The 25,788-nt window shown below is 40.9% G+C and overlaps 2 protein-coding genes across 3 annotated transcripts in view; one reads left to right on the forward strand and one right to left on the reverse strand.

Annotated features, from left to right (window-relative positions):
• LOC139373377 (superkiller complex protein 2-like) overlaps positions 1–22,482 on the reverse strand; it is a 54,361-nt gene extending 31,879 nt beyond the window's left edge. The window contains exons 1-16 of one of the 2 annotated variants that reach the window (XM_071113819.1): positions 22,241–22,482; positions 21,749–21,870; positions 19,067–19,188; positions 15,972–16,089; positions 15,647–15,764; positions 11,891–11,965; positions 11,534–11,587; positions 10,089–10,252; positions 9,825–9,986; positions 9,439–9,584; positions 9,063–9,209; positions 5,685–5,769; positions 5,459–5,565; positions 4,980–5,126; positions 4,762–4,858; positions 4,355–4,567 (exon numbers count right to left, since the gene is read on the reverse strand). In XM_071113819.1, coding sequence (XP_070969920.1) covers positions 4,355–4,567; positions 4,762–4,858; positions 4,980–5,126; positions 5,459–5,565; positions 5,685–5,769; positions 9,063–9,209; positions 9,439–9,584; positions 9,825–9,986; positions 10,089–10,252; positions 11,534–11,587; positions 11,891–11,965; positions 15,647–15,764; positions 15,972–16,089; positions 19,067–19,188; positions 21,749–21,870; positions 22,241–22,253 — 1,890 coding nt within the window. In that variant the 5' untranslated portion in view covers positions 22,254–22,482. The remainder of the gene's footprint in view (positions 1–4,354; positions 4,568–4,761; positions 4,859–4,979; positions 5,127–5,458; positions 5,566–5,684; positions 5,770–9,062; positions 9,210–9,438; positions 9,585–9,824; positions 9,987–10,088; positions 10,253–11,533; positions 11,588–11,890; positions 11,966–15,646; positions 15,765–15,971; positions 16,090–19,066; positions 19,189–21,748; positions 21,871–22,240) is intronic. The other variant, XM_071113818.1, reaches the window with a different exon arrangement.
• Positions 22,483–22,495: 13 nt separating this feature from the next.
• LOC139373379 (negative elongation factor E-like) lies at positions 22,496–25,665 on the forward strand. Its single transcript, XM_071113823.1, has 11 exons — positions 22,496–22,560; positions 22,967–23,052; positions 23,317–23,389; positions 23,482–23,627; positions 23,850–23,927; positions 24,133–24,170; positions 24,247–24,533; positions 24,683–24,827; positions 25,006–25,060; positions 25,144–25,246; positions 25,348–25,665. The coding sequence occupies exons 2-11, from the start codon at positions 22,978–22,980 to the stop codon at positions 25,419–25,421; spliced, it is 1,074 nt and encodes a 357-aa protein (XP_070969924.1). The 5' UTR covers positions 22,496–22,560; positions 22,967–22,977; the 3' UTR covers positions 25,422–25,665.
• The last annotated feature ends 123 nt before the right edge of the window (positions 25,666–25,788 follow it).

The following is a 25,788-nucleotide window of genomic DNA, read 5'->3' on the forward strand; positions in this document are numbered from 1 at the left end:
TGCAACAGGGCAGGCGTTAGCCCATACAAGTAATTTATCCTGTTGCCTTCTTCTTTTCCTCTGAAAGTGGTGTGTGTGTAAAGTGGTGGAAGTCATTGAGTATTGTAAGACGGCCGATCTAATTTACAAACCCATGATCAACACTGTCGCAGCACTGCCCACATCGGATGCTAATTGGTAGCCTAGTTCATGTCTATTCCTGATTGGTGAGCTCTATGGTTTCCCGGTTGTGAAAGCCTATGTCGACGTAGCGCTCTCACATTTTCTCTTTCAATGAATAAGATCAAATCATTCTCAAAAGTCCTGTGAAAGTGTTGTTGTATTTGCCTGAGTTGAGTACGCAAGCCATTCATATTGACCTGTGGAGCCTCTCCCCTCAATAACTGTGTCGCATTCCAAAGTACCCCGTCTTTATATCATACCTCTTAACTACCTCATTTTCCAACAAGTTTAGTTTAGTAAAAAAAAAAACTTGAATGAATTATATGGCTTTGAAGTCATTTGCGAGCGACTGGGTTTTTGCAGTTCCAGAACTGACGGCTATTCAGAATGAGAATATAGTAAATTGACTGTTGATTAGACTATTGTTTATGGGGATTAATGGTATAACGGTTAATGATAACTACTGGATAGGATAACTACATTATTCCAGTAATTAATCAGTATATTATCTTGAATATTAGCCAAAAGTAACAACTAAAATGTAAATGACCAATCTAACAATTCCTAGGTTACATTTCCAACAGTTCAATCTATTTGCTACAATTGGCTTTGATAGGGAATAATACATTTGAAGCAATGTGAGCCAAACTCATTGCATTGTTGATGTTTGCATGAAACAGTAGAACAGTAGAACATGGGTACACTTTTTTATTTTATTTTTTATTTTTAGAGGGAGGATCAGCTTAATATTGCGGAAAGAATGTTGCTTCCAATGTAATTGTCTGCATCATTTCCAATCCCCCATATTTTTGGGGTAAATATATATATCCATACATGCATGCATATATATACACATATATACATACACATACCTATATAGACATACATACTTTTTTAAAGAATATAACTTTATTATTATTCCCCGCAAACCCTACCGGCGAGCCCCCAATTGGAGTAAACTAATAAACACTTCTGCTTCTACCTTCAATCCATACATCTTATACACATTCTACAGACACAGTCTACTTTACAATAGTTCTCTCTTGTTTGTTCTTAGTCCTTCCTCTATATCTGATGTCCATCCAGTTTGATTTCTATTTGTAACTATGCTATTTCACAGAAGTTCCAAACCTATATACATTTTACAGATCCCGTATGTTTTACATTGTTAATCTTGTTATTAGTCCCACCCTTCAGCTCCATTCAACCCCTCCCATCTATCCCTCAACATCATCCCTTTCGGATTTCTATTTGCCATATATTTCTCAACTGTGCTGTGATGCTTCACAAAATAATTGAACCTTCCTATTCTCATAGATTCTACAGATTGTAAATTAAAAATAAACATTTTTGCTAAAATAATTATTATATTATTGATTGATTGACTATGGCTTTTCAAATCACCCAGTATTGCTATCTGTAGCGTTAGTTCTAGGCAAATGTTGCAATTCTTCAGCCATTCCTGGACTTGTGACCAAAAACGAGCTACATATGGACAATACCAAAATAAATGATCTAATGACTCTGCCTCCTCACAGCAGAATCTGCAGAGCTGGGAAGATTGTACATATAACATTCTATTAGTTGCAAGAATTTTGTATAGTAATTTATATAGATTATTTTTTTTAATCCACATTGTTTTGCGCATCAATTCATAAACCATGTGCCATGGAATGGGTACATAAATCTCTTCCTAACTATTTTGCAATTTATATGGCACAGCTGTCAGTATTTTGGTCCTTAAATGAAATTGGTATATGTTTTTATTTATCAGACTTTTCTTTAACCATTTATGTTCTTTAATACATGGCCGACATACAAGTTCCTTACTTTTTTCCCCTTCTACTTGCCTCTTCCATTTTTGTGGTAATGCTGCAATTAATTGGTTGTAATTTTGGGTAGAGCAGACATTTCCATATGTCTGTGTTAGCTGCATGTGTGACATAACTCCACCAGTCCTATTTATGATATCATTCACTAAAATCATACCTTTTTTTTTTAAATTTCTTCGATAAATACAGTTTTTTTAATCAATTAATATATTTGAATTTAACCACAATATTTGTTGTACTATTTGTTCCGTTCTTTCAGGTGGATTAAACTGAAATTGCAACCAACTTTCTAAGGCTTGTTTAAAAAATAAAGATATTTTGGAAATTTTTCAAACAACCGAAAGTGAACAGGTGTAATCAAAATAAAGGGGAAAAGGCCCTTCCTGAATATAGGATGAGACCAATTGACTAGAGAACCAGTTTGGATTTAAGTATAACTTTTTTATGACTGATGCCTTTAGTGAGAGGTCTAATGCTTTAATATTTAATCATTTCTGCCCACCAAATTCATACTCGTTATATAAATAGGCCCTTTACATTTTATCTGGCTTGCCATTCCAAATCAAATTGAATATTTTTTGTTCATATAATTTAAAAAGCAGGTCACTAGGTGTAGGCAAAACCATAAGCAAATAGGTAAACTGTGATATGACTAAAGAGTTAATCAGGGTGATTTTTCCACAAATAGACAGGTATTTTCCTTTCCATGGTAGAACGATCTTATCTATTTTTGCTAACTTTCTATAAAAATGTATTGGAGTGAGAATTTCTTTCTTTTGGGATTTGTATACCAAGTATGTCCACATCTCCTACAGACCATTTAATTGGTAAACTACATGGTAATGTAAAATGTGCATTTTTTAGTGATCCAATACGTAATATGGTACATTTATCAGAATTTGGTTTTAATCCAGAGAGGATAGCAAAAGTATCTAGATCCTCTAAGAGGCCGTTGAGAGACTCCAATTGTGGTTTTAAAAGAAAACATGAATCATCAGCGTACAATGACACCTTAGTTTTTAAGCCACGGATTTCTAATCCCTTAATATTATTGTTTGGTCTAATTTTAACAGCTAACATTTCGATGGCAATAATAAATAGATATGCCGATAGTGGACAACCTTGTTTTACTCCTCTAGATAGTTTAAAACTTTCTGAGATGTAGCCATTATTTACTATTTTACACCTAGGGTTACTATACATAACCTTAACCCATTTTATAAGAGATTCCCTAAAATTGAAATATTCTAGGCATTTATATATAAACTCCAGTTGTACTTTATCAAAAGCCTTTTCAAAATCAGCTATGAAAACCAGGCCTAGTGTCCCCGATATTTCACAGTATTCTATTGTTTCCAGTACGTGTCTTATATTATCTCCAATGTATCGTCCATGTAAAAAACCTGTCTGATTAGGATGAATAATATCTGACAATACTTTTTTAATTCTATGTGCCAAGCATTTTGCATCACAACACTGAAGTGTAAGAGGTTCAGACTGGATCTTTATATATACCACTTGGGTCCTGTTTCAGTAATAATGATATCAGACCTTCTTGTTGCGTGTCTGATAATCTACCATTTATATAGGAGTGGTTAAAACAAGCCAATAATGGTCCTTTGAGTATACCAAAAAAAGTTTTGTATACTTCCATTAGTATGCCATCCAACCCTGGAGTTTTCCCATCCTTAAAGGCCCCAATTGCCTCAAGCAGTTCATCCTCAGTAATTTGGCCTTCACATGAGTCTTTCTGTACAGATATACATTTTTTACATCATTATTAGGAATAAAATCCATACAATTAGTTTTAGTTAGTGGAGATGGAGGAGCCTGAAATGAAAACATATTCTTAAAGTACTTTACTTCCTCTTTCAAAATATAATTTGATGAATCCATCATTTGTAACAAGTTTTAATACATTTTCTTTGGTAGCATTTCTATATTGAAGATTGAAAAAGAATTTGGTGCATTTTTCCCCATATTCCATCCAGTTCGCTTTATTATTATAATATATTACACTGGATCTTTCTTGAATAAATTCCTACATTTCTTTTTGTTTTTCCTTTAACTTATTCTGTGCCTCTATAGTACTGTTTTTATTGCTATCTAACTGTACTGTTAGTCCTTCAATTTCCTTTGTTAATATGGACTCTTTTGATCTAAATTGCTTTTGTGTTATAGATGAGTACTGAATTACATTGCCTCTAAAGGCACATTTAAAAGTGTCCCATACAGTAAGGGGATCTGCTGTACCTATGTTATGTCTGAAAAAGTCAGTTATAACATGGGTACACTTGATAAGCAGGTCTTAGTTCTTCCAGACATTGAAGAAAACCGGTCCCAGCCAGAGTGCACCCTACCTGGGGCAGCTGGCGGTCCCCTCCCCTGAGGCGGCTCAGGCTCTTTTGGAAGAAGGAGTGGATGTCGCTCTTCTCCCCCGAGCTGGTGAGGTCCATGGAGGCTAGAGAGCGGGCGTTGTCGTCGCAGCGCGTCCTGGAGAAGGTGAACGCCACGACGGGGGTCTGCTGGCGCTGGGACAGGAAGTGGAGGAGGGAAAGCCACACCGCCCGGTCCTGGTGGAGAGATGGAGAGAGGGATGAGAAAATAGAGAGGGAAAGAGTAAAGAAATTATACAGAGAGAAGATGGCCAATGGCGAAATGGCAAAGTGGAGAAGATGTTCAAAGACTGACAGATGTGCTTCCATGAGGATGAATGAGTGACAGAGAGGGTAAGGGGGACAGAGAGAGTAGGTGTGATATTCTGTACCTGGTTGGGTGTAGTCTTCTGAGATGCATTTTTCGTCCCAAAGGACTGGGCGTGTTTACTGGTGCGTTCTTTTTTGGCATCTATTGCAGAATAGTACCTTAAAAACAAAGAAAACACCAACGGTTGGTATCATTAATTTTAGTTTTTTTATCGTCCCAAGTCTAATGACAACCCTAACATATCCATGAGCCCAGGTGTGTGTGTGTGCGTGTACGTACCCTTTGGTTTGGAAGTTGCCTGTAGGGTCCAGCAGTAGGAACATCTCTTTCTGGGTCTTGGTACTGTTGCCTGTGTACAGGTAGTGCTCCAGAGGCACAGGTCTCTTCGCTGTGCTGATCACATAGATGTGCTTCTTCTTAATGCGCCTGGAGAGGAGAGAGGAAGGGAGCGGAGAAATTGAAGCAACCATACACAGCTCTGACGTCATTCCATTTATATACTAGAGGCCAAGCACAACATTGAACACTATAAAAGCACCATACCGTGACGGCTATTACTGCACTTTAACTAGGACCAGGAGTTGTTTTGAACCACGTGACTTAAACAAGAAATACTCTGGGCCCTAGATATAGCCTAGAATTAGGGTCCAGAATTAGGGTCAAGAAAGCGTGCATGGTTTAACAGTGTCTTTGCGTGCATACATGCTTTGGGTATGGTGTTGACAGGTGTTGACAGTAGGCAATAGTTGACAACGTACCCGATCCACTCACTGAACTCCACAGCGTTGGGGACAGTGGCACTCAGCAGAATAATGCTGACGTGGTCAGGTAACATGATCAGAACCTCCTCCCACACCACTCCTCTCTAAGAGGGAGAGAAAGACAGAAGGGGAAGGAAAGAAAACGGGAGAATGAGATTTAGTGACACGTGACTGACTGAAACAGTGAGAGGGGAAGGTTTTGACAGCGAGGCTTCTCTGTTACCTCAGCATCATTGATGTAGTGAACTTCGTCAAAGATCACCCACTCTAAATCTCTGATGACCTCTGAACCGTTATAGAGCATGGACCTACGAGAGAGGGAGATAGAATATGTTAGTCAAGCTGATGTGTCGGCCTACATGACTGAGGGTATCTCGATGTATAACCATGGTATGCGTTCAGTTAGAATGTTAGACAGTATAAAAACAGTGTTCCATAGGGTTAATGTGTGATATCACATGTAATGTTATATGTACAGTTGAAGTCGGAAGTTTACATACACCTTAGCCAAATACATTTAAACTCAGTTTTTAAATTCCTAACACTTAATCCTAGTCCAAATTCAATGTCTTAGGTCAGTTAGGATCCCTACTATATTTTAAGAATGTGAAATGTCAGAATAATAGTAGAGAGAATGATTTATTTCAGATTTTATTTTTTTCATCACATTCCCAGTGGGTCAGAAGTTTACATACACTCAATTAGTATTTGGTAGCATTGCCTTTAAATTGTTTGACTTGGGTCAAACATTTGGGTAGCCTTCCACAAGCTTCCCACAATAGGTTGAGTGAATTTTGGCCCATTCCTCCTGATAGAGCTGGTTTAACGGAGTCAGGTTTGTAGGCCTCCTTGCTCGCACACACTTTTTCAGATCTGCCCACAAATTGTCTATGGGACTGAGGTCAGGGCTTTGTGATGGCCACTCCAATACCTTGACGTTGTTGTCCTTAAGCCATTTTGCCACAACTTTGAAAGTATTGTCCATTTGGAAGACCCATTTGCGACCAAGCTTTAACTCCCTGATTGATGTCTTGAAATGTTGCTTCAATATATCCACATAATTTAATCCTTCCTCACGATGCCATACATTTTGTGAAGTGCACCAGTCCCTCCTGCAGCAAATCACCCCCACAACATGATGCTGCCACCCCCGTTCTTCACGGTTGGGATGGTGTTCTTCGGCTTGCAAGCCTCCCCCTTTTTCCTCCAAACATAACGATGGTCATTATGGCCAAACAGTTCCATTTTTGTTTCATCAGACCAGAAGACATTTCTCCAAAAAGTACGATCTTTGTCCCCATGTGCAGTTGCAAACTGTATTCTGGCTTTTTTATGGCGGTTTTGGAGCAGTGGCTTCTTCCTTGCTGAGCGGCCTTTCAGGTTATGTCGATATAGGACTCGTTTTACTGTGGACATCGATACTTTTGTACCTGTTTACTCCAGCATCTTCACAAAGTCCTTTGCTGTTGTTCTGGGATTGATTTGCAGTTTTCGCACCAAAGGACTTTCATCTCTAGGAGACAGAACGCGTCTCCTTCCTGAGCGGTATGATGGCTGTGTGGTCCCATGGTGTTTATACTTGTGTACTATTGCTTGTACAGATGAACGTGGTACCTTCAAGCGTTTGGAAATTGCTCCCAAGGATGAACCAGACATGTGGAGGTCTACAATTTTTGGCTGATATCTTTTGATTTTCCCATGATGTCAAGCAAAGAGTCACTGAGTTTGATGGTAGGCCTTGAAATACATCCACATGTACACCTCCAATTTACTCAAATGTCGTCAATTAGCCTATCAGAAGCTTCTAAAGCCATGACATCATTTTCTGGAATTTTCCAAGCTGTTTAAAAGGCACAGTCAACTTAGTGTATGTAAACTTCTGACCCACTGGAAATGTGATACAGTGAATTATAAGTGAAATGATCTGCCTGTAAACAATTGTTGGAAAAATGACTTGAGTCATGCACAAAGTAGATGTCCTAACCGACTTGCCAAAACTATAGTTTGTTAACAAGAAATTTGTGGAGTGGTTGAAAAAATAGTTTTAATGACTAACCTAAGCGTACGCAAAGAAAAGATTCAGACCCCTTCACCACATTTTGTTACGTTACAGCATTATTCTAAAACGGATTAAATCAATCTACACACAATACCCCATAATAGCAAAATGAAAACAGGTTTTTAGACATTTTTGCAAATGTATTACAAATAAAAAACAAAAATGCGTTATTTACTGTACATAAGTATTCAGACCCTTTGCAATGAGATACAAAATTGAGCTTGGGTGCATCTTGTTTCCATTGATCATCCATGAGATGTTTCTACAACTTGATTGAGTCCACCTGTGGTAAATTCAATTGATTGGACATGATTTGGGAAGGAACACACATAATGTCCCACAGTTGACAGTGCATGTCAGAGCAAAAACCAAGCCATGAAGTCGAAGGAATTGGCAGGAGATCTCCGAGACAAGATTTTGTCGGAGCACAGATCCGGAGAAAAGTACCAAAACATTTCTGCAGTATTGAAGGTCCCAAGAACACAGAGGCCTCCATCATTCTTATATGCAAGAAGTTTGGAACCACCAAGACCCTTCCTAGAGCTGGCCACCCGGCCAAACTGAGCAATTGGGGGAGAAGGGCCTTGGTCAAGGAGTTCCTCTATTTAGATGGGATAACCTTCCAGAAGGATAACCATCTCAGCAGCACTCCACCAATCAGGCCTTTATGGTAGAGTGGTCAGACGGAAGCCATTCCTCAGTAAAAGGCGCGACAGCCCGCTTGGAGTTTGCCAAAAGGAACCTAAAGGACTCTCAGACCATGAGAAACAAGACTCTCTGGTCTGATGAAACCAAGATTTTACTTTTTGCCCTGAATGCCAAACGTCATGTCTGGAGGAAACCAGGCACCGCTCATCAACTGGCCAATACCATCCCTACGGTGAAGCATGGTGTTGGCAGTATCATTCTGTAGGGATGTTTTTCAGCGGCAGGGACAGGGAGACTAGTCAGGATCGGGGTAAAGATGTGCGGAGCAAAGTCCAGAGAGAACCTTGAAGAAAACCTGCTCTAGAGTACTCAGGATCTCAGACTGGGACGAAGGTACACCTTCCAACAGGAAAACAACTCTAAGCACACAGCCAAGACAACATAGCAGTGGCTTCGGGAATGTCCTTGAGTGGCCCAGCCAGAGCCCGGACTTGAACCCGATCAAACATATCTGGACAAACCTGAAAATAGCTGTGCAGCGACATTCCCCATTAAACCTGACAGAGCTTGAGAGGATCTGCAAACAAGAATGTGAGAAACTCCCCAAATACATATATGCCAAGAAGACTTGAGACTGTAATCGCTGCCAAAGGTGCATCAACAAAGTACTGAGTAACAGGTCTGAATACTTATGTAAATGTTATATTTGTGTATTTTATTTACAATTTAAAAAACTGTTTTTGCTTTATCATTATGGAGTAGGGTGTGTAGATTGATATGGAAAAAAACTATTTTATCAATTTTAGAATAAGGCTGTACTGTAACAAAATGTGGGAAAAGTGAAGGGGTCTGAATACTTTCTGAATGCACTGTATGGTGTATATATTACATCACCTCAATATCTCAGTGGTCATGATGAGACAGGAGGCTTCAGGACTCAGCTGGACATCCCCAGTCAGCAGCCCCACATCCCCAAAGGTGGTCTTGAAGTCCCGGAACTTCTGATTGGACAGCGCCTTGATGGGGGAGGTGTAGATGGTCCTATCAGAGGGTGCAAACACATGGAGGTTAGATGCACCATGTTGTGATTGGCTGTGATGGGCACAACATGGAAAACCAGGAACAAGTCGATTTCCTATTCATCAATTTCAATGATACAGGTCATAAAATCAGTCATTTGTATAAATCTGATAAAATCACATATTTTTACATATTTTTATTGTTGGATTAGAGATTTTAGAGAGCATGTCAAACATGTAAATACACACACCTGGTCATGTGTTTTTGTGAGAGAGCTATGGCGTATTCTGCCACCACGGTTTTGCCTGCTGATGTGTGAGCTGCCACAAACACAGATTCATGGGCCTCCAGCCTCAACACTGCCTGTTTCTGGAACATGTCCAACTCAAAGGGATACTGGGAGAGGTGGGGTTCACATTAGTATTGTGGAATGAACAAGGCTCTATGCCAATAAAGGAATAGAGTGTAATAATGTCATAAAACTATAAAACTAAACCCTGCAATATTTGTAGGTATCAGGTAATGTCAATAAACAGGCTTCTTTAATCTACATGGGACTAATAAACACATTGGTCATCGACATATTCAACTACATCTACCAAACCACCAACATATTTTGTCATTACATCACAGTACCTTGAAGGCAGGGTTGGGGATGCGTTTGTAGAAGTCATCGCAAGGGGAGGTGATGTCTACTGGGATAGCCCATCTCTTCCTCTCCTCGTGGCCCTCTCCTGGTTTGGTCGTTCCTCCATCTTTCTTCTCTGTCGAGGTGGTCCCAGGTGTAGAGGGAGAGTCCTACAGGAGGAAATAAACAACCACCTTTAGGTACATGAACATGAAACAACATTTTATATGTAGATTTTATTCATCAACAGAAAAAAAGTATTTATTTAATACCTTGATCCCCAGGTCTTCCAGGCTGTTGGTTCTGGGTAGTTTTGGAGCATCTCCGCTTCCAAGTCCTTTCTCTTTCTCCTCTGCCTCAGGCTGGGAGTCTACGATGTCATCAAAGGTGGATAGGAGGGACAGGAGATTGATTTCTCCCTTTGTGGTTTTGGCATCTACAGAGAGAATTTTAAAAAGGAAGAAAATTATATATTTATTCAAGTTAAGAGGATAACCCTTAGGAACATACACTATATATACGAAGCTACTGTATGTGGACACCCCTTCAAATGAGTGAATTTGACTATTTCAGCCACACCCGTTGCTGACAGGTATATAAAATCGAGCACACAGCCATGCAATCTCCATAGACAAATATTGGCAGTAGAATGGCCTTACTGAAGAGCTCAGTGACTTTCAACATGGCACAGTCATAGGATACCACCTTTCCAACAAGCCAGTTCACCAAATTTCTGCACTGCTAGAGCTGCCCTGGTCAACTGCAAGTGCTGTTATTGTGAAGTAGAAACATCTAAGAGCAACAACGGCTCAGCCGCGAAGTGGTAGGCCACACAAGCTCACCGAATGGAACCGCTGAAACACGTAGGGCGTAAAAATCATCTGTCCTCGGTTGCAACACTCACTACCGAGTTCCAAACTGCCTCTGGAAGCAACTTCAGCACAATAACTGTTCGTCAGGAGCTTCATATAATGGATTTCCATGGCCGAGCAGCCTCACACAAGTCTAAGATCACCATGCGGATTGCCAAACATCGGCTTCCTTTGGACTATGGAGCAGTGGAAACGCGTTTTCTGGAGTGAATCATGCTTAACCGTCTGACGGAAGAATCTGGGTTTGGCGGATGTCAGGAGAACGCTACCTGCCCCAATGCGTAGCGCTTACAGTAAAGTTCGGTGGAGGAGGAATAGGTCTGGGTCTGTTTTTCATAGTTCGGGCGAGGTCCCTTAGTTCCAGTGAAGGGAAATCTTAACGCTACAGCATAAAATGACATTTTAGACGATTCTGTGCTTCCAACTTTGTGGCAACAGTTTGTTGAAGGCCCTTTCTTGTTTCAGCATGACAATGCCCCTGTGCATAAAGTGAGGTCCATACATAAATGGTTTGTCGAGATCGGTGTGGAAGAACTTGACTGGCCTGCAGAGCCCTGACCTCAACCCCATCAAACACCTTTGGGATGAATTGGAATGCCGACTGCGAGCCAAGCCTAATCGCCTAACATCAGTGCCTGACCTCACTAATGCTCTTGTGGCTGAATGGAAGCAAGTCTCCGCAGCAATGTTCCAACATCCAGTAGAAAGCCTTCCCAGAAGAGGGGAGGCTGTTATAGCAGCAAAGGGGAGACCAACTCCATATTAATGCCCATGATTTTGGAATGAGATGTTCGACGAGCAGGTGTCCACATACTTTTGTTCATGTAGTGCATGTCCATTCAAACCTTTGTCACTGAAGTCCATCCCAACTTTAAGTCCAGGGGGCACTGTGAGTAACCCTGGAGTAAAGGGGAAATAGATATGTTACTTACACAAACATCATGACACAAGCAAGAAGCATGTACTCAATCACAAAAAGATCTGTAATCACTTAAATCTGTATTCCCAATTTTTGAAGAGAGCCATTTGGTTCCCAGGAACAGCACAGTGTTTGTTATTTCAAAGATCCTTTCATTCTGCATATTCATTGTAAAGTAAGCATCCCGCCTCACACTAACCCGCCTCACTGTGCACAGGCAGCCTTTTCTATGGAAGACCATTGCCCCTCCACCACTTCAACTCCATAATAAAGGTAAATTCACCGTTCTCAAAGTCTATGTCTTCCTCCAGCTCGGATTTCGTCTTGATTTGCTCCAGTGTCAGCTCGTCCATACCACCTTTGTAAAACAGATAGAAATATTTCTCTATAATTGCCTAAAGGGAAGATTTAACTTAAAACTTCTTGCTCCTACTTGAGACGTCTGCGTCTCAAGTAGGCACCTGGAAATGCAAATGCGCTACGCTAAATGCTAAATGTACTCGTTAAAACTCAAACGTTCATTAAAATATACATGTAGGGTATTGAATTAAAGCTACACTCGTTGTGAATCTAGCCAACAAGTCAGATTCTTAAAATGCTTTTCGGCGAAAGCATGAGAAGCTATTATCTGATAGCATGCAACACCCCAAAATGCCTGAAGGCGACGTAAACAAAATAATTAGCGTAACCGGCGCTACACAAAAACGCAGAAAGAAAATATAAAACATTCATTACCTTTGATGATATTCTTTGTTGGCACTCCTATACAGTGCCTTGCGAAAGTATTCGGCCCCCTTGAACTTTGCGACCTTTTGCCACATTTCAGGCTTCAAACATAAAGATATAAAACTGTATTTTTTTGTGAAGAATCAACAACAAGTGGGACACAATCATGAAGTGGAACGACATTTATTGGATATTTCAAACTTTTTTAACAAATCAAAAACTGAAAAATTGGCCGTGCAAAATTATTCAGCCCCCTTAAGTTAATACTTTGTAGCGCCACCTTTTGCTGCGATTACAGCTGTAAGTCGCTTGGGGTATGTCTCTATTAGTTTTGCACATCGAGAGACTGAAATGTTTTCCCATTCCTCCTTGCAAAACAGCTCGAGCTCAGTGAGGTTGGATGGAGAGCATTTGTGAACAGCAGTTTTCAGTTCTTTCCACAGATTCTCGATTGGATTCAGGTCTGGACTTTGACTTGGCCATTCTAACACCTGGATATGTTTATTTTTGAACCATTCCATTGTAGATTTTGCTTTATGTTTTGGATCATTGTCTTGTTGGAAGACAAATCTCCGTCCCAGTCTCAGGTCTTTTGCAGACTCCATCAGGTTTTCTTCCAGAATGGTCCTGTATTTGGCTCCATCCATCTTCCAATCAATTTTAACCATCTTCCCTGTCCCTGACGAAGAAAAGCAGGCCCAAACCATGATGCTGCCACCACCATGTTTGACAGTGGGGATGGTGTGTTCAGCTGTGTTGCTTTTACGCCAAACATAACGTTTTGCATTGTTGCCAAAAAGTTAAATTTTGGTTTCATCTGACCAGAGCACCTTCTTCCACATGTTTGGTGTGTCTCCCAGGTGGCTTGTGGCAAACTTTAAACGACACTTTTTATGGATATCTTTAAGAAATGGCTTTCTTCTTGCCACTCTTCCATAAAGGCCAGATTTGTGCAATATACGACTGATTGTTGTCCTATGGACAGAGTCTCCCACCTCAGCTGTAGAGCTCTGCAGTTCGTCCAGAGTGATCATGGGCCTCTTGGCTGCATCTCTGATCAGTCTTCTCCTTGTATGAGCTGAAAGTTTAGAGAGACGGCCAGGTCTTGGTAGATTTGCAGTGGTCTGATACTCCTTCCATTTCAATATTATCGCTTGCACGGTGCTCCTTGGGATGTTTAAAGCTTGGGAAATATTTTTGTATCCAAATCCGGCTTTAAACTTCTTCACAACAGTATCTCGGACCTGCCTGGTGTGTTCCTTGTTCTTCATGATGCTCTCTGCGCTTTTAACGGACCTCTGAGACTATCACAGTGCAGGTGCATTTATACGGAGACTTGATTACACACAGGTGGATTGTATTTATCATCATTAGTCATTTAGGTCAACATTGGATCATTCAGAGATCCTCACTGAACTTCTGGAGAGAGTTTGCTGCACTGAAAGTAAAGGGGCTGAATAATTTTGCACGCCCAATTTTTCAGTTTTTGATTTGTTAAAAAAGTTTGAAATATCCAATAAATGTTGTTCCACTTCATGATTGTGTCCCACTTGTTGATTCTTCACAAAAAAATACAGTTTTATATCTTTATGTTTGAAGGCTGAAATGTGGCAAAAGGTCGCAAAGTTCAAGGGGGCCGAATACTTTCGCAAGGCACTGTATGTCCCATAAACATCACAAATTGGTCTTTTTCCCGATTAAATCTGTCCATGAATGCCCAAAATATCAATTTGTATGGCCTGTCTGCATCACGAAAAAAGCTCTCTTCCAACACGCAACGTCATGTTTAAAAATTATATAAGTTGCCTATATTCTTTGACAAAAAACTTCAACCTACTTTTATAACCCAACTTTAGGTATTTGTAAACGTTAATAAGCGATCAAATTGATCACTGGGCGATCTGTATTCAATAGCAGCTACAAAAGAAAACAGTGTCCATTTTTCAATCTTCCAAAATCGATTGAGGTAGGCTGGATGGAATCAAGGATCTATTCGTAATGTCTCAATGGATTTTTGTCAATGAAAATGACGTTTTTGGCGACATCGTGTGGAAGCTGTAGGAATTGCATCCGTCTCCATATTAAATTTGGTTTCCTTTAAATAATCCATGAAAGGGGCGCATGGATACTTTTTTCAGATTTCAGTGACCAGTTTTTCATGCGCTTTTCGATGAAACACACGCTCTGTTATAGTCACAGCCGTGATTTAACCAGTTTTAGAAACTTCAGAGTGTTTTCTATCCACACATACTCATCATATGCATATACAATATTCCTGGCATGAGCAGCAGGACGCTGAAAAGTTGCGCGATTTTTAACAGAATGTTCGAAAAAGGAGGGGGTAGGATAAAGAGGTTAAGACAAATATTTATTATATGTTTCAGAGCCATATATACATATATGAATATATGCTATACATACAAAAGTATGTGCACACCCCTTCAAATTTGTGGATTCGGCTATTTCAGCCACACACGTTGCTGACAAGTGTATAAAATCGAGCACACAGCCATGCAATCTCCATAGACAAACATTGGCAATAGAATGGCCTTACTGAAAAGCTCAGTGACTTTCAACGTGGCACAGTCATAGGATGCCACCATTCCAACAAGTCAGTTTGTCAAATTTCTGTCCTACTCGAGCTGCCCCGGTCAACAGTGCTGTTACTGTGAAGAAGAAACGTCTAGGAGCAACAGCGGCTCAGCCGCGAAGTGGAAGGCCATACAAGCTCACAGAACGGGACCGTAAAGTACTGAAGTGCGTAAAAATCATCTGTCCTCGGTTGCAACACTCATTACCGAGTTCCAAACTGCCTCTGGAAGTAACGTCAGCACAATAATTGTTCGGCGGGAGCTTCATGAGAGGGATTTCCATGGCCGGGCACCTGCACACAAGCCTAAGATCACCATGTGCAATGCCAAGAAGTGTTGACTGGACTGGTGTAAAGCTCGCCGCCATTGGACACTGGAGCAGTGGAAATGCCTTCTCTGGAGTGATGGATCACATTTCACCATCTGGCCATCTGACGGATGAATCTGGGTTTGGTGGATGCCAGGAGAGCGTTACCTGCCCAAATGCATAGTGCCAATTGTAAAGTTTGGTGGAGGTGGAATAATGGTCTGGGGCTGTTTTTCATGGTTCAGGCTATGCCCCTTAGTTCCAGTGAAGGGAAACGCTACAGTATACAAAGACGATTCTGTGCTTCCGACATCCAGTGGAAAGCCTTCCCAGCAGCAAATGGGGGACCAACTCCATATCACTCATGTAGTATATAAGGATCTGATAATATATTTAGGTGAGGACTCAGACCCACCGGGCAGAAAGGGGTAGTTGGTGTTGCTTCCTCGGAGACTCTCAGAGGGATTAGGGTTTGGTGGACGCTGCAGGGACATTGAATTCTTAGCAGAGATGCCTGTGTCCCCCAGTAACACCTGGACAGAGAGTGAGAAGGAGATTTAATGACACTGGGTTGTAAAATGTGTTGCAAGTGTATGAAAAGAAGTAGACCTTTTAATAAGATTAATAGATCACTCAGGGAAGTGCTACAATTCTGAATGTTCCCAATGAGTCACATCATGATCATAGTGGCATTATTCGGACACACAGACTAAGACAGCATAGCTGATAATAGCATGTACCTCAGTGAAGTCCAAAAGCATTCCTGTCGTTGGATCTCTGACTACTGAGATGCCAGAGTGGAGAGGAGACGAAGAGCAATGAAGAAGAGAGTCCACACGAACATCTCGCTCAGCCAGCCTAGAGAAAAGCAACAAGTCTGTTACCGCAAATTAATTCTGTGACCATGTGGTACAACAGTATTTCACTACGGGTGAATAGCCTCATCTGGACCACTGAATTCCCCTTAAACACCACTTTCCAAGTGAGATTTATATGGCATCAAAGAAATAAAAAGTAAACAAGCAAAACCCTAATAAGAAATGTACAGTGTTTCTCTGTGTGCAATAATAGTGTTTAACATGATTTTTGAATGACTACCTCATCTCTGTACCCCACACGTACAATTATCTGTAAGGTCCCTCAGTCAAGCATTGAATTTCAAACATAACAGATTCAACGAAAAAGACCAGAGATGTTTTCCAATGCCTTGAAAAGAAGGACACCTATTAGTAGATGGGTAAAACAAATTAAAAGCAGATATTGAATATCCCTTTGAGCATGGTGAAGTTATTAATTACACTTTGGATGATGTATCAATACACCCAGTCACTACAAGGATACAGGCTTCCTTCCTAACTCAGTTGCTGGAGAGGAAGGAAACCGCGCAGGGATTTCACCATGAGGCCAATGGTGACTTTAAAACAGAGTTTAATGGCTGTGATAGGAGAAAACTAAGGATGGATCAACACATTGTAATTACTACACAATATTAACCTAAATTTGTGAAAAAAAAGGAAGTCTGTACAGAATAAAACAATTCCAAAGCATGCATCCTGTTTGCAATATAGCTCTAAAGTAAAACTGCAAAAGTAGCAAAAAGTGGCAAATGCCCTAAATACAAAAGGTTATGTTTGTGGCAAATCCAACACAACACATCAATGGTAGGGGCTGCATCATGCTATGAGTATGCTTGTCATCGGCAAGAACTAGGGAGTTTATGCAGGATAAAAAGAAAACGGAATAGAGCTAAGCACCGGCAAAATTCTAGAGTAAAACCTGGTTCAGTCTGCTTTCCAACAAACACTGGGAGACAAATGCCCCTTTCAGTTATACAATAACCTAAAACACAAGGCCAAAAATATACTGATTGTACAAAACATGAAGAACACTTTCCTAATATTGAGTTAAGAACACCTTCCACTTTTTCCCCCAGAACAGCCTCAATTGTTGACTCCAATGCTTCCCACAGTTGTGTCAAGTTGGCTGGATGTCCTTTGAGTGGTGGACCATTCTTGATACACACGGGAAACTGTTGAGTGTGAAAACCAAGGCAGCATTGCAGTTCTTGGCACAAACTGGAGCACCTGGCACCTACTACCATAGCCCGTTCAAAGGCACAAATCTTGTGTCTTGCCAATTCACCCTCTGAATTGCACACATACACAATCCATGTCTCAATTGTCTCAAGGCTTAAAAATCATTATTAAAAATTCATCTACACTGTAGTGATGGGTCGTTCACGAATGAGTCGGCTCTAAGAGATGGCTCTTGTAGGTGAATGTTGGGAGCCGGCTCGCATATCAGAAGTGCTGAATCTATTCATAAAAATAAATAAAAATTTAAGATAGGAATAATCAAAAGATTTAAATTAATAGAATTAACTAATTCAAAGAACAAAAAAAATAAATGTAATAATATAGGGCAACAGGAAGAAGAGGGATCAGATGGAGCAGAAGCACCAGTGCCATAAACGTCTGCTGTTTGACGAGAGAGCAACTGGGGATACAGCACAAAGGAATCCCTCAGCAGATGCCATAATGGAGGTCCGATCCTATTTGGAGGAGCCCCTCCTCCTCTGAGCTGGTGGAAGAACAAGACCTCTGTCTACCCACGGCTTACTACAGTCATGACAGGGAGACTCTGCATAGTGGCCACATCCTTTCCCTCTGAGAGGGTCTTCTCAAAAACGGGACAAATAATTACTGAGAGAAGAAACCGCATCAGCCCCTCGAAAGTGAGGCAGCTTGCATTTCTGAATGCAAATCTCTCATAAAAGCAAACTATGGTCAGCATTGCTGTGTGCTGCTGGTTATAACATGGCAATAAAGGAGAGAGAGAAAAGAGGGACCAGTTTAATGTTTTAAGTGGAATGCTACAGTTTTGCACATTGTTATTTATTTTTCTTTGACATGGTGCAATATTCTTTATTATGCTGTTCAGATTGTATTATTGTTGAATGGTTAGATTTATATGCACTTTGTTTATATACATGAAACGGTTATACTTTAAATGCAAATGTTTAATAGCATTCTTTTTCATAACAAACCAATGCATTTTTACATACATTGTGGTTAAGGTAGAGTATGATTTCATTTAATAATTTAATTAGAATTGTTTTAACCCCAATCATAGTCAAACTATCGCAAACGGTTTGACTTGAAAAAATACAAAACATATTTTTTTTAAAGAGCCGTTTGGGAGAAAAAAGAGACGGCTCTTTTAGTGAGCTGAGCCGAACGAGCTGGCTCACTGAAAAGAGACGGAATGCCCATCACTACTACACTGACTGACTGAAGTGGATTTAATGTGTGACATCAACAAGGGACGATATAGTTTTCACCTGGTCAGCCTACTATGTCATGGAAAGAGTTGCTTACCAAGACGACATTGAATGTTCCTAAGTGGCATAGTTACAGTTTTGACTTAAATCTGCTTAAAATCAATGTCAAAACTTGAAAATGGCTGTCTAGCAATGATCAACAACCAACTTGGCATACCTTGAAGAATTTTAAAAATAATAAATGTGCAGATATTATACAATCCAGGTGTGTCAAGCATTTAGAGACTTACCCAGAAAAACTCACAGCTGTAATCGCTGCTGAAGGTGATTCTAACATGTATTGACTACGGGGTGTGAATATGTATGTTCAATATTTCTGTATTTAATTTTCAATATATTTGTTTCAAATAAATCAAACATGTTTTAATTTTGTCATTATGTAGTATTGTGTGAAGAATGGAAAAAATATATATAAAAAAGAATTCAGACTAACACGACAAAATGTGGATTAAGCCCTTGGGTATGAATACATGAAGGCACTGTAAGCAGACTCACTTCAGAAACCTGTGGAAGGCAGAGTCGGTATCGTGTATGGGAAGCCAGGCAGGGTCGCGTAGGAAGCGCTTCTCTACCTCTGTCTCCAGGCCCACACTGGTGGGAGGGAGTCCATGGGGGAGCTGTAGATAAATGAATGATAGAAACACATAAGGGAGATAATAGGCTGGAGAGATTAGATAGGAGATGTACAAAGGGGCAAAAAAGTATTTAGTCAGCCACCAATTGTGCAAGTTCTCCCACTTAAAAAGATGAGAGAGGCCTATCATTTTCATCATAGGTACACTTCAACTATGACAGACAAAATGAGAAGAAAAAAAAAACAGAAAATCACATTGTAGGATTTTTAATGAAATTATTTGCAAATTATGGTGGAAAATAAGTATTTGGTCAATAAACTTTTGTTATCTCAATACTTTGTTATATACCCTTTGTTGGCAATGACAGAGGTCAAACGTTTTCTGTAAGTCTTCACAAGGTTTTCAAACACTGTTGCTGGTATTTTGGCCCATTCCTCCATGCAGATCTCCTCTAGAGCAGTGATGTTTTGGGGCTGTTGCTGGGCAACACGGACTTTCAACTCCCTCCAAAGATTTTCTATGGGGTTGAGATCTGGAGACTGGCTAGGCCACTCCAGGACCTTGAAATGCTTCTTACGAAGCCACTCCTTCGTTGCCCGGGAGGTGTGTTTGGGATCATTGTCATGCTGAAAGACCCAGCCACGTTTCATCTTCAATGCCCTTGCTGATCGAAGGAGGTTTTCACTCAAAATCTCACGATACATGGCCCGATTCATTCTTTCCTTTACACGGATCAGTCGTCCTGGTCCCTTTGCAGAAGAACAGCCCCAAAGCATGATGTTTCCACCCCCATGCTTCACAGTAGGTATGGTGTTCTTTGGATGCAACTCAGCATTCTTTGTCCTCCAAACACGACGAGTTGAGTTTTTACCAAAAAGTTATATTTTGGTTTCATCTGACCATATGACATTCTCCCAATTTTCTTCTGGATCATCCAAATGCTCTCTAGCAAACTTCAGACGGGCCTGGACATGTACTGGCTTAAGCAGGGGGACACGTCTGGCACTGCAAGATTTGAGTCCCTGGCGGCGTAGTGTGTTACTGATGGTAGGCTTTGTTACTTTGGTCCCAGCTCTCTGCAGGTCATTGACTAGGTCCCCCCGTGTGGTTCAGGGATTTTTGCTGACCGTTCTTGTGATCATTTTGACCCCACGGGGTGAGATCTTGCGTGGAGCCCCAGATCGAGGGAGATTATCAGTGGTCTTGTATGTCTTCCATTTCCTAATAATTGCTCCCACAGTTGATTTCTTCAAACCAAGCTGCTTACCTATTGCAGATTCAGTCTTCCCAGCCTGGTGCAGGTCTACAATTGTGTTTCTGGTGTCCTTTGACAGCTCTTTGGTCTTGGCCATAGTGGAGTTTGGAGTGTGACTGTTTGAGGTTGTGGACAGGTGTCTTTTATACTGATAACAAGTTCAAACAGGTGCCATTAATACAGTTAACGAGTGGAGGACAGAGGAGCCTCTTAAAGAAGAAGTTACAGGTCTGTGAGAGCCAGAAATCTTGCTTGTTTGTAGGTGACCAAATACTTATTTTCCACCATAATTTGCAAATAAATTCATTAAAAATCCTACAATGTGATTTTCTGGATTTTTTTTTCTAATTTTGTGTCATAGTTGAAGTGTACCTATGATGAAAATTACAGGCCTCTCATCTTTTTAAGTGGAAGAACTTGCACAATTGGTGGCTGACTAAATACTTTTTTGCCCCACTGTATGTAAACACAGGATGCTTTCCAAACTGAAGTTTGCTCCTTTCCTTTAAACTTGATGGCGGGCCTTTGCGGTTCTTAAGGACCTAGGTAGGTAGGTGACACCTACTGTAAAAACTTGACTTAAACAAATAGAGGTAGATGGAGATATGCAATATATTGCTTGTATACTTTAAGCAGTCCTTTCATATCTGTAGAAATGGCGAGGCGAGTTTTCAGATAAGAATCCAACCACAGACTGAGATAGCTGCACCATCGAAAGCATCCTGACGGGTTGCATCACTGCCTGGTATGGCAACTGCTCGGCCGCCGACCGCAAGGCACTACAGAGGGTAGTGCGTACGGCCCAGTACATCACTGGGGCCAAGCTTCCTGCCATCCAGGACCTCTATACCAGGCGTTGTCAGAGGAAGGACCTACAAATTTTCAAAGACTCCAGCCACCCTAGTCAGAAACTGTTATCTCTGCTACCGCTCGGCAAGCGGTACCAGAGTGTCAAGTCTAGGTCTAAGAGGCTTCGAAACAACTTTTAACTCCAAGCCAGAAGACTCCTGAACATCTAATCAAATGGCTACTCTATTTGTATCCCCGCCTCTTCTACACTGCTGCTACTCCGTTATTATTTATGCATACCGGTAGTCACTTTAACTCTACCTACATGCACATATTACCCCCACACATCAACTCTGTACCGGTACCCCCTATATATAGCACCGCTATTGTTATTTACTGCTGCTCTTTAATTATTTGTTATTCTTATCTCTTACTTTTTTTTTGTATTTTCTTAACTGCATTGTTGGTTAAGGGCCTGTAAATAAGCATTTCACTGTAAGGTCTACATGTTGTATTCGGCACATGTGGCATATAAAATTTGATTTGAGTCATACTGACCGTGCTTTGTGGATACAGGGGCTGGTCATTGGGCTGTGGATGTGTGATGAGCTCAAACCTGCCAGAGCAACCCATCTCCAGCAGGGATAGCGGGAGATCTGTGGGGCCCACAGGGGGAAGATCTATGGAGAGAGAAATGGGATTGAGATGAATAGCCTAGTTTCTATGGGCTGTCCTCTATCGCGCAATACATTAGAGTCAATTGTAAGATATTGAACCATATAAACATATATTGCAATGTCATCATTTACTGCTTTAGCTGTTAAGATTCTGTTCAAAACACGTTGCGCATATTGTCAGGGACTAACGTTACATTTCTGCAACATGAATGAGAGCTGAACTGGCTAGCTAACGTTAGCTAGGCTAACCCAAGTTGTTATATTCGCCAGTAAACTGTATTGCTAGCAAGTCACTTTAAAGCTAAGTTTACAGCAATGGCCTTAACCGTATGCCTAATTCATTATCTGTACATATTATCTAAATCTCCTTCACCTATTCTTTCCATTTCTCTACCGCAGATGAAAGTTGGTGCAGCAGTTCACTGTCTTTTCGGAAATGGCAAAGGCGGAAGTAGGTCAAATTGCCATATGTAATACGATATGTATCTCAATATTAATACATTATCTTACTTAATGTTTTCAAGTGTAGGCCATGCATTCCTTATAATTGACTTATTCCATAAATTTTAGCAAGTTGAATAGTGATTTTTCTTACTCATGCGCCATTACAACTGTGTACGTCATTTTCATGCGCCTGTGTTTTTGTGTTCGTGAATGGGTGTGATTACAACTAGCTATAGTAACGTAACAAAGGTAATAACATAATTACATTTCTAAATACAATAGTGTCAATGTAGTATATTTTGTTTATCGTTGTAGTCTGAAAGGTACATTGCCATATTGTTGATAAGTAATTATATACTTTCCACTGCCCTGTGTAACACAATGTAGATTGCTAGTAATAGCAGCTAATGTTAATAGGTAACGTTAGCTAGCCAACCGACAAGCTAACGTAAGGTTTTAAAATGTTGTCAGATGCATGTAGAATGTAGAAACAGAAATCTATTTGGTCGTGAACAAAGTGTAAATAGTAGTTTTTGAGTTTATGCAATTGCATTATAGAGTTGAATTCAACCACACGTGTGTATTGGTATTCATTGTGTTGTGCAAATATGTCCACTATTCTGGTTGTCTAATCCTCTTTCGCAATACTTTCCAGCTTGGTTCGAGATGGTGGTGTTCCCAAGCTCTTTGACAGAGGAAGAGGAATCTCTGCAGAAGAAATATGCCAAACTCAAGAAAAAGGTGAACAACTTTAAGAATCTCCTCACTTGACTACAGAGAAATCTATGTATCCGTATCCTGCTTTTGACAATGAGATGTGTCACTGCCCCCACATTTGCAGGTGTGATCAGGAGTAGTCCTAGGTCTTTGTTAAATTCACCGGTCAGTCATCATCATCACATTCATAATGTTGAAAGTTAGATATTATTATGTTACCAAACTCCGATTGGCCTTAGTGTTTACACCTCTTATTCTCTTTCACTCCCTCTATCCTCACACCTCTAGAAAAAGGCACTGCTGGCTTTGAAGAAGCAGCAGAGTTCAACCAGCCAGACCAATCAGAGTGGATTGAAGCGAAGTATGTGGCTTTGTCTTCACTTTTTAAAACTGTATTACTAAGCAGATACTTTGTCACAGTTGATTATGTTGCATCTACTCTCTCCCTCCTAGCTTTGTCAGACCAGCCGGTGCTAGATACAGCAACAGCTACAGAGCAGGCAAAGATGCTTATCAAGTCTGGAGCCATCAGCGCCATCAAGTCAGAGAACAAGAACTCTGGCTTCAAGCGCTCTAGAACGCTAGAGATCAAGCTCAAGGTGAGATACAAAATGCAATATGCAAGGATGTGTATTGTGAATTGATCATAGAATAAATTATTGATACAACAATTTATATACATAATAATAATAATAATGTTTAAAGCTGACAGTTGCAAATGCCTTTTAAATCTGACACATAAACTAGTCTGTGATGGAACTCAAACGTATCCATTTATGGTTTAGTAATGATTTGTTATATTTTCTCTTTCTGTTTACCAGGATCCAGAGAAAGTCCCAGGCCCTGTGGCTTTCCAACCATTCCAAAGGAGCATGTCCACTGATGAGGAACTTTCTGAGGTAAAATTAGAATTATATGACATCCCATATAAAATCAGCCAATGAATTGATGAATTGATTGACCTACAAAATGGCATGCATTTACAGTATTTTGCCAATGCTGTCTGCCTGTATTGTGGTCACAGAACCAGTGACTTGGATATTTTTTTGGGGGGGGAAATATACAACTGATACTGTTGCTTTTAAATTTTAATTTCTACTCTAGGCTGGCAAAAGAGCCCACAGAAAATCTTTGTATGAGAGGTAAGCCTAAAAGCTCTGATAAATAATAAAAGCTGGTTCTCTGTATAAGGCGGTTTAACATCTCGATCTCTAACAGCTTCGTCACTCCAGGTGACCGGGCGGCTCGTGATGAGGAGGAGGAGGGAGGCGGCGGCCTTTCCACCAGCAGAGACATGGAGCGAGAGAGAGACAGAGGAGATCGAGAGATGGACAGAGAGAGGGAGCGCGACAGAGAGAGAGACCGGGACAGAGAGAGAGACCGGGGCAGCGGCGACCGGGGCAGGGACAGAGAGCCGCGAGACCGCGAGAGAGACAGGAGCCAGGACGGAGACCGGGAAAGGGGAGGAGACAGAGAGTCACGTGAGCGAGACGGACCGTTCAGACGTGAGTATTCGTTTACTGGACTTCTGTCTGTTCATGTGTCTTATCATTGGCATTCTTAAAAGGATGTTTATCTCAAAATACAAATTCAAGGATGGAATAATGGAACTGTTTTTCTTCTCCCTTATCTTCTCTCTCTTTCCCCCTCTCAGGATCAGACTCGTACCCAGAGCGGAGAGGGGTGAGGAAGGGGAACACAGTGTACGTGTATGGAACTGGCCTTGTGGAGGACAACCTGCGTTCAGCCTTCTCACAACAGGGCACCATCATTGACCTGTCCATGGATTCCCCACGCAAGTACGGCTACATTACTTTTATGTCCTTGTGGGTGTGTGATTGGGAGAGCATCCAAAACTGAAAATGTTCAGTGTTTTAAAATGTTTTGCAGTTGAAAACTAAAACTAGTCCAGTAAGTCCCTCGCTGTTTTGTTCTGTTTGGTGCCTAATGAACACAGCCTTGTCTTTCTCTTTCTAGCTGTGCATTTATCACCTTTGAGAAGATGGAGTCTGCAGACCAAGCTGTAGCGGAGGTCAGTCAGTATAGCTCTAGCTCCGTCCCAACTTAAGGCATTATAGTGTAAAACCTATCATCTATACACTCTTCTTCTCCCAGTTGAATGGAAGCACGGTGGGAGACGTCACCATCAAAGTCAGCATCGCCAGGAAGCAGCCCATGCTGGAGGCAGCCACCGGCAAATCTGTTTGGGCCACTCTGGGTAAATATCAGTTCTGGTCAAACACAGATCGGACTAACAAGCAGTGTATGACAGGAAGTGTCAACTCTGGATTCATGTATACTTTCTCTTTCCCCTCACAGCTGTGCAGAACAGTGCCAAAGGTTCCTACAGAGACAAGAGAAACCAGGTTGTGTACAGTGAGGATTTCCTATGAGCTAAGAGGCGTGCCCCGCATTGGAGATCTGTACGAATCAATGAGTTAGCTTTGTATGCATTTTCTATATTGCATTTTGTGTTGGTTGTTGATTGCCCGATACGGCACCATGTGTCAGTTCTGAGTAGATGCTACATTTCATTCATGGCAATGACCATGTGAACAAAGATTGTGGTGGTTTGGTCTTGCTCTTGTAACCAGGGTTTTCATTGTTTTGTGGAGCTCAATAAATCACATCAATACATTTTTCCATCTGGTTGTCTGATGCGGCCCACCTACCTCTCACATCCATCGCTTTGTCTGTTAACTTTGGTTTAGCACGATACAGTGCAGATATGTATAAAGCTGTAACGTAACAAAATGAAGG

This window comes from Oncorhynchus clarkii, chromosome 18 (genome assembly GCF_045791955.1).
Source record: "Oncorhynchus clarkii lewisi isolate Uvic-CL-2024 chromosome 18, UVic_Ocla_1.0, whole genome shotgun sequence".
Taxonomy (NCBI): Eukaryota; Metazoa; Chordata; class Actinopteri; order Salmoniformes; family Salmonidae; genus Oncorhynchus; species Oncorhynchus clarkii.

What these genes read in the sequence shown, in the direction of transcription:
- LOC139373379 (XM_071113823.1), top strand. Translation starts at nt 22,978, where the DNA reads ATGGTGGTGTTCCCAAGCTCTTTGACAGAGGAAGAGGAATCTCTGCAG. An exon ending in AGAAAATCTTTGTATGAGAG is followed by an intron (nt 24,171 to 24,246) that starts GTAAGCCTAAAA and finishes GATCTCTAACAG; the next exon opens with CTTCGTCACTCCAGGTGACC. An exon ending in TCCATGGATTCCCCACGCAA is followed by an intron (nt 24,828 to 25,005) that starts GTACGGCTACAT and finishes TTCTCTTTCTAG; the next exon opens with CTGTGCATTTATCACCTTTG.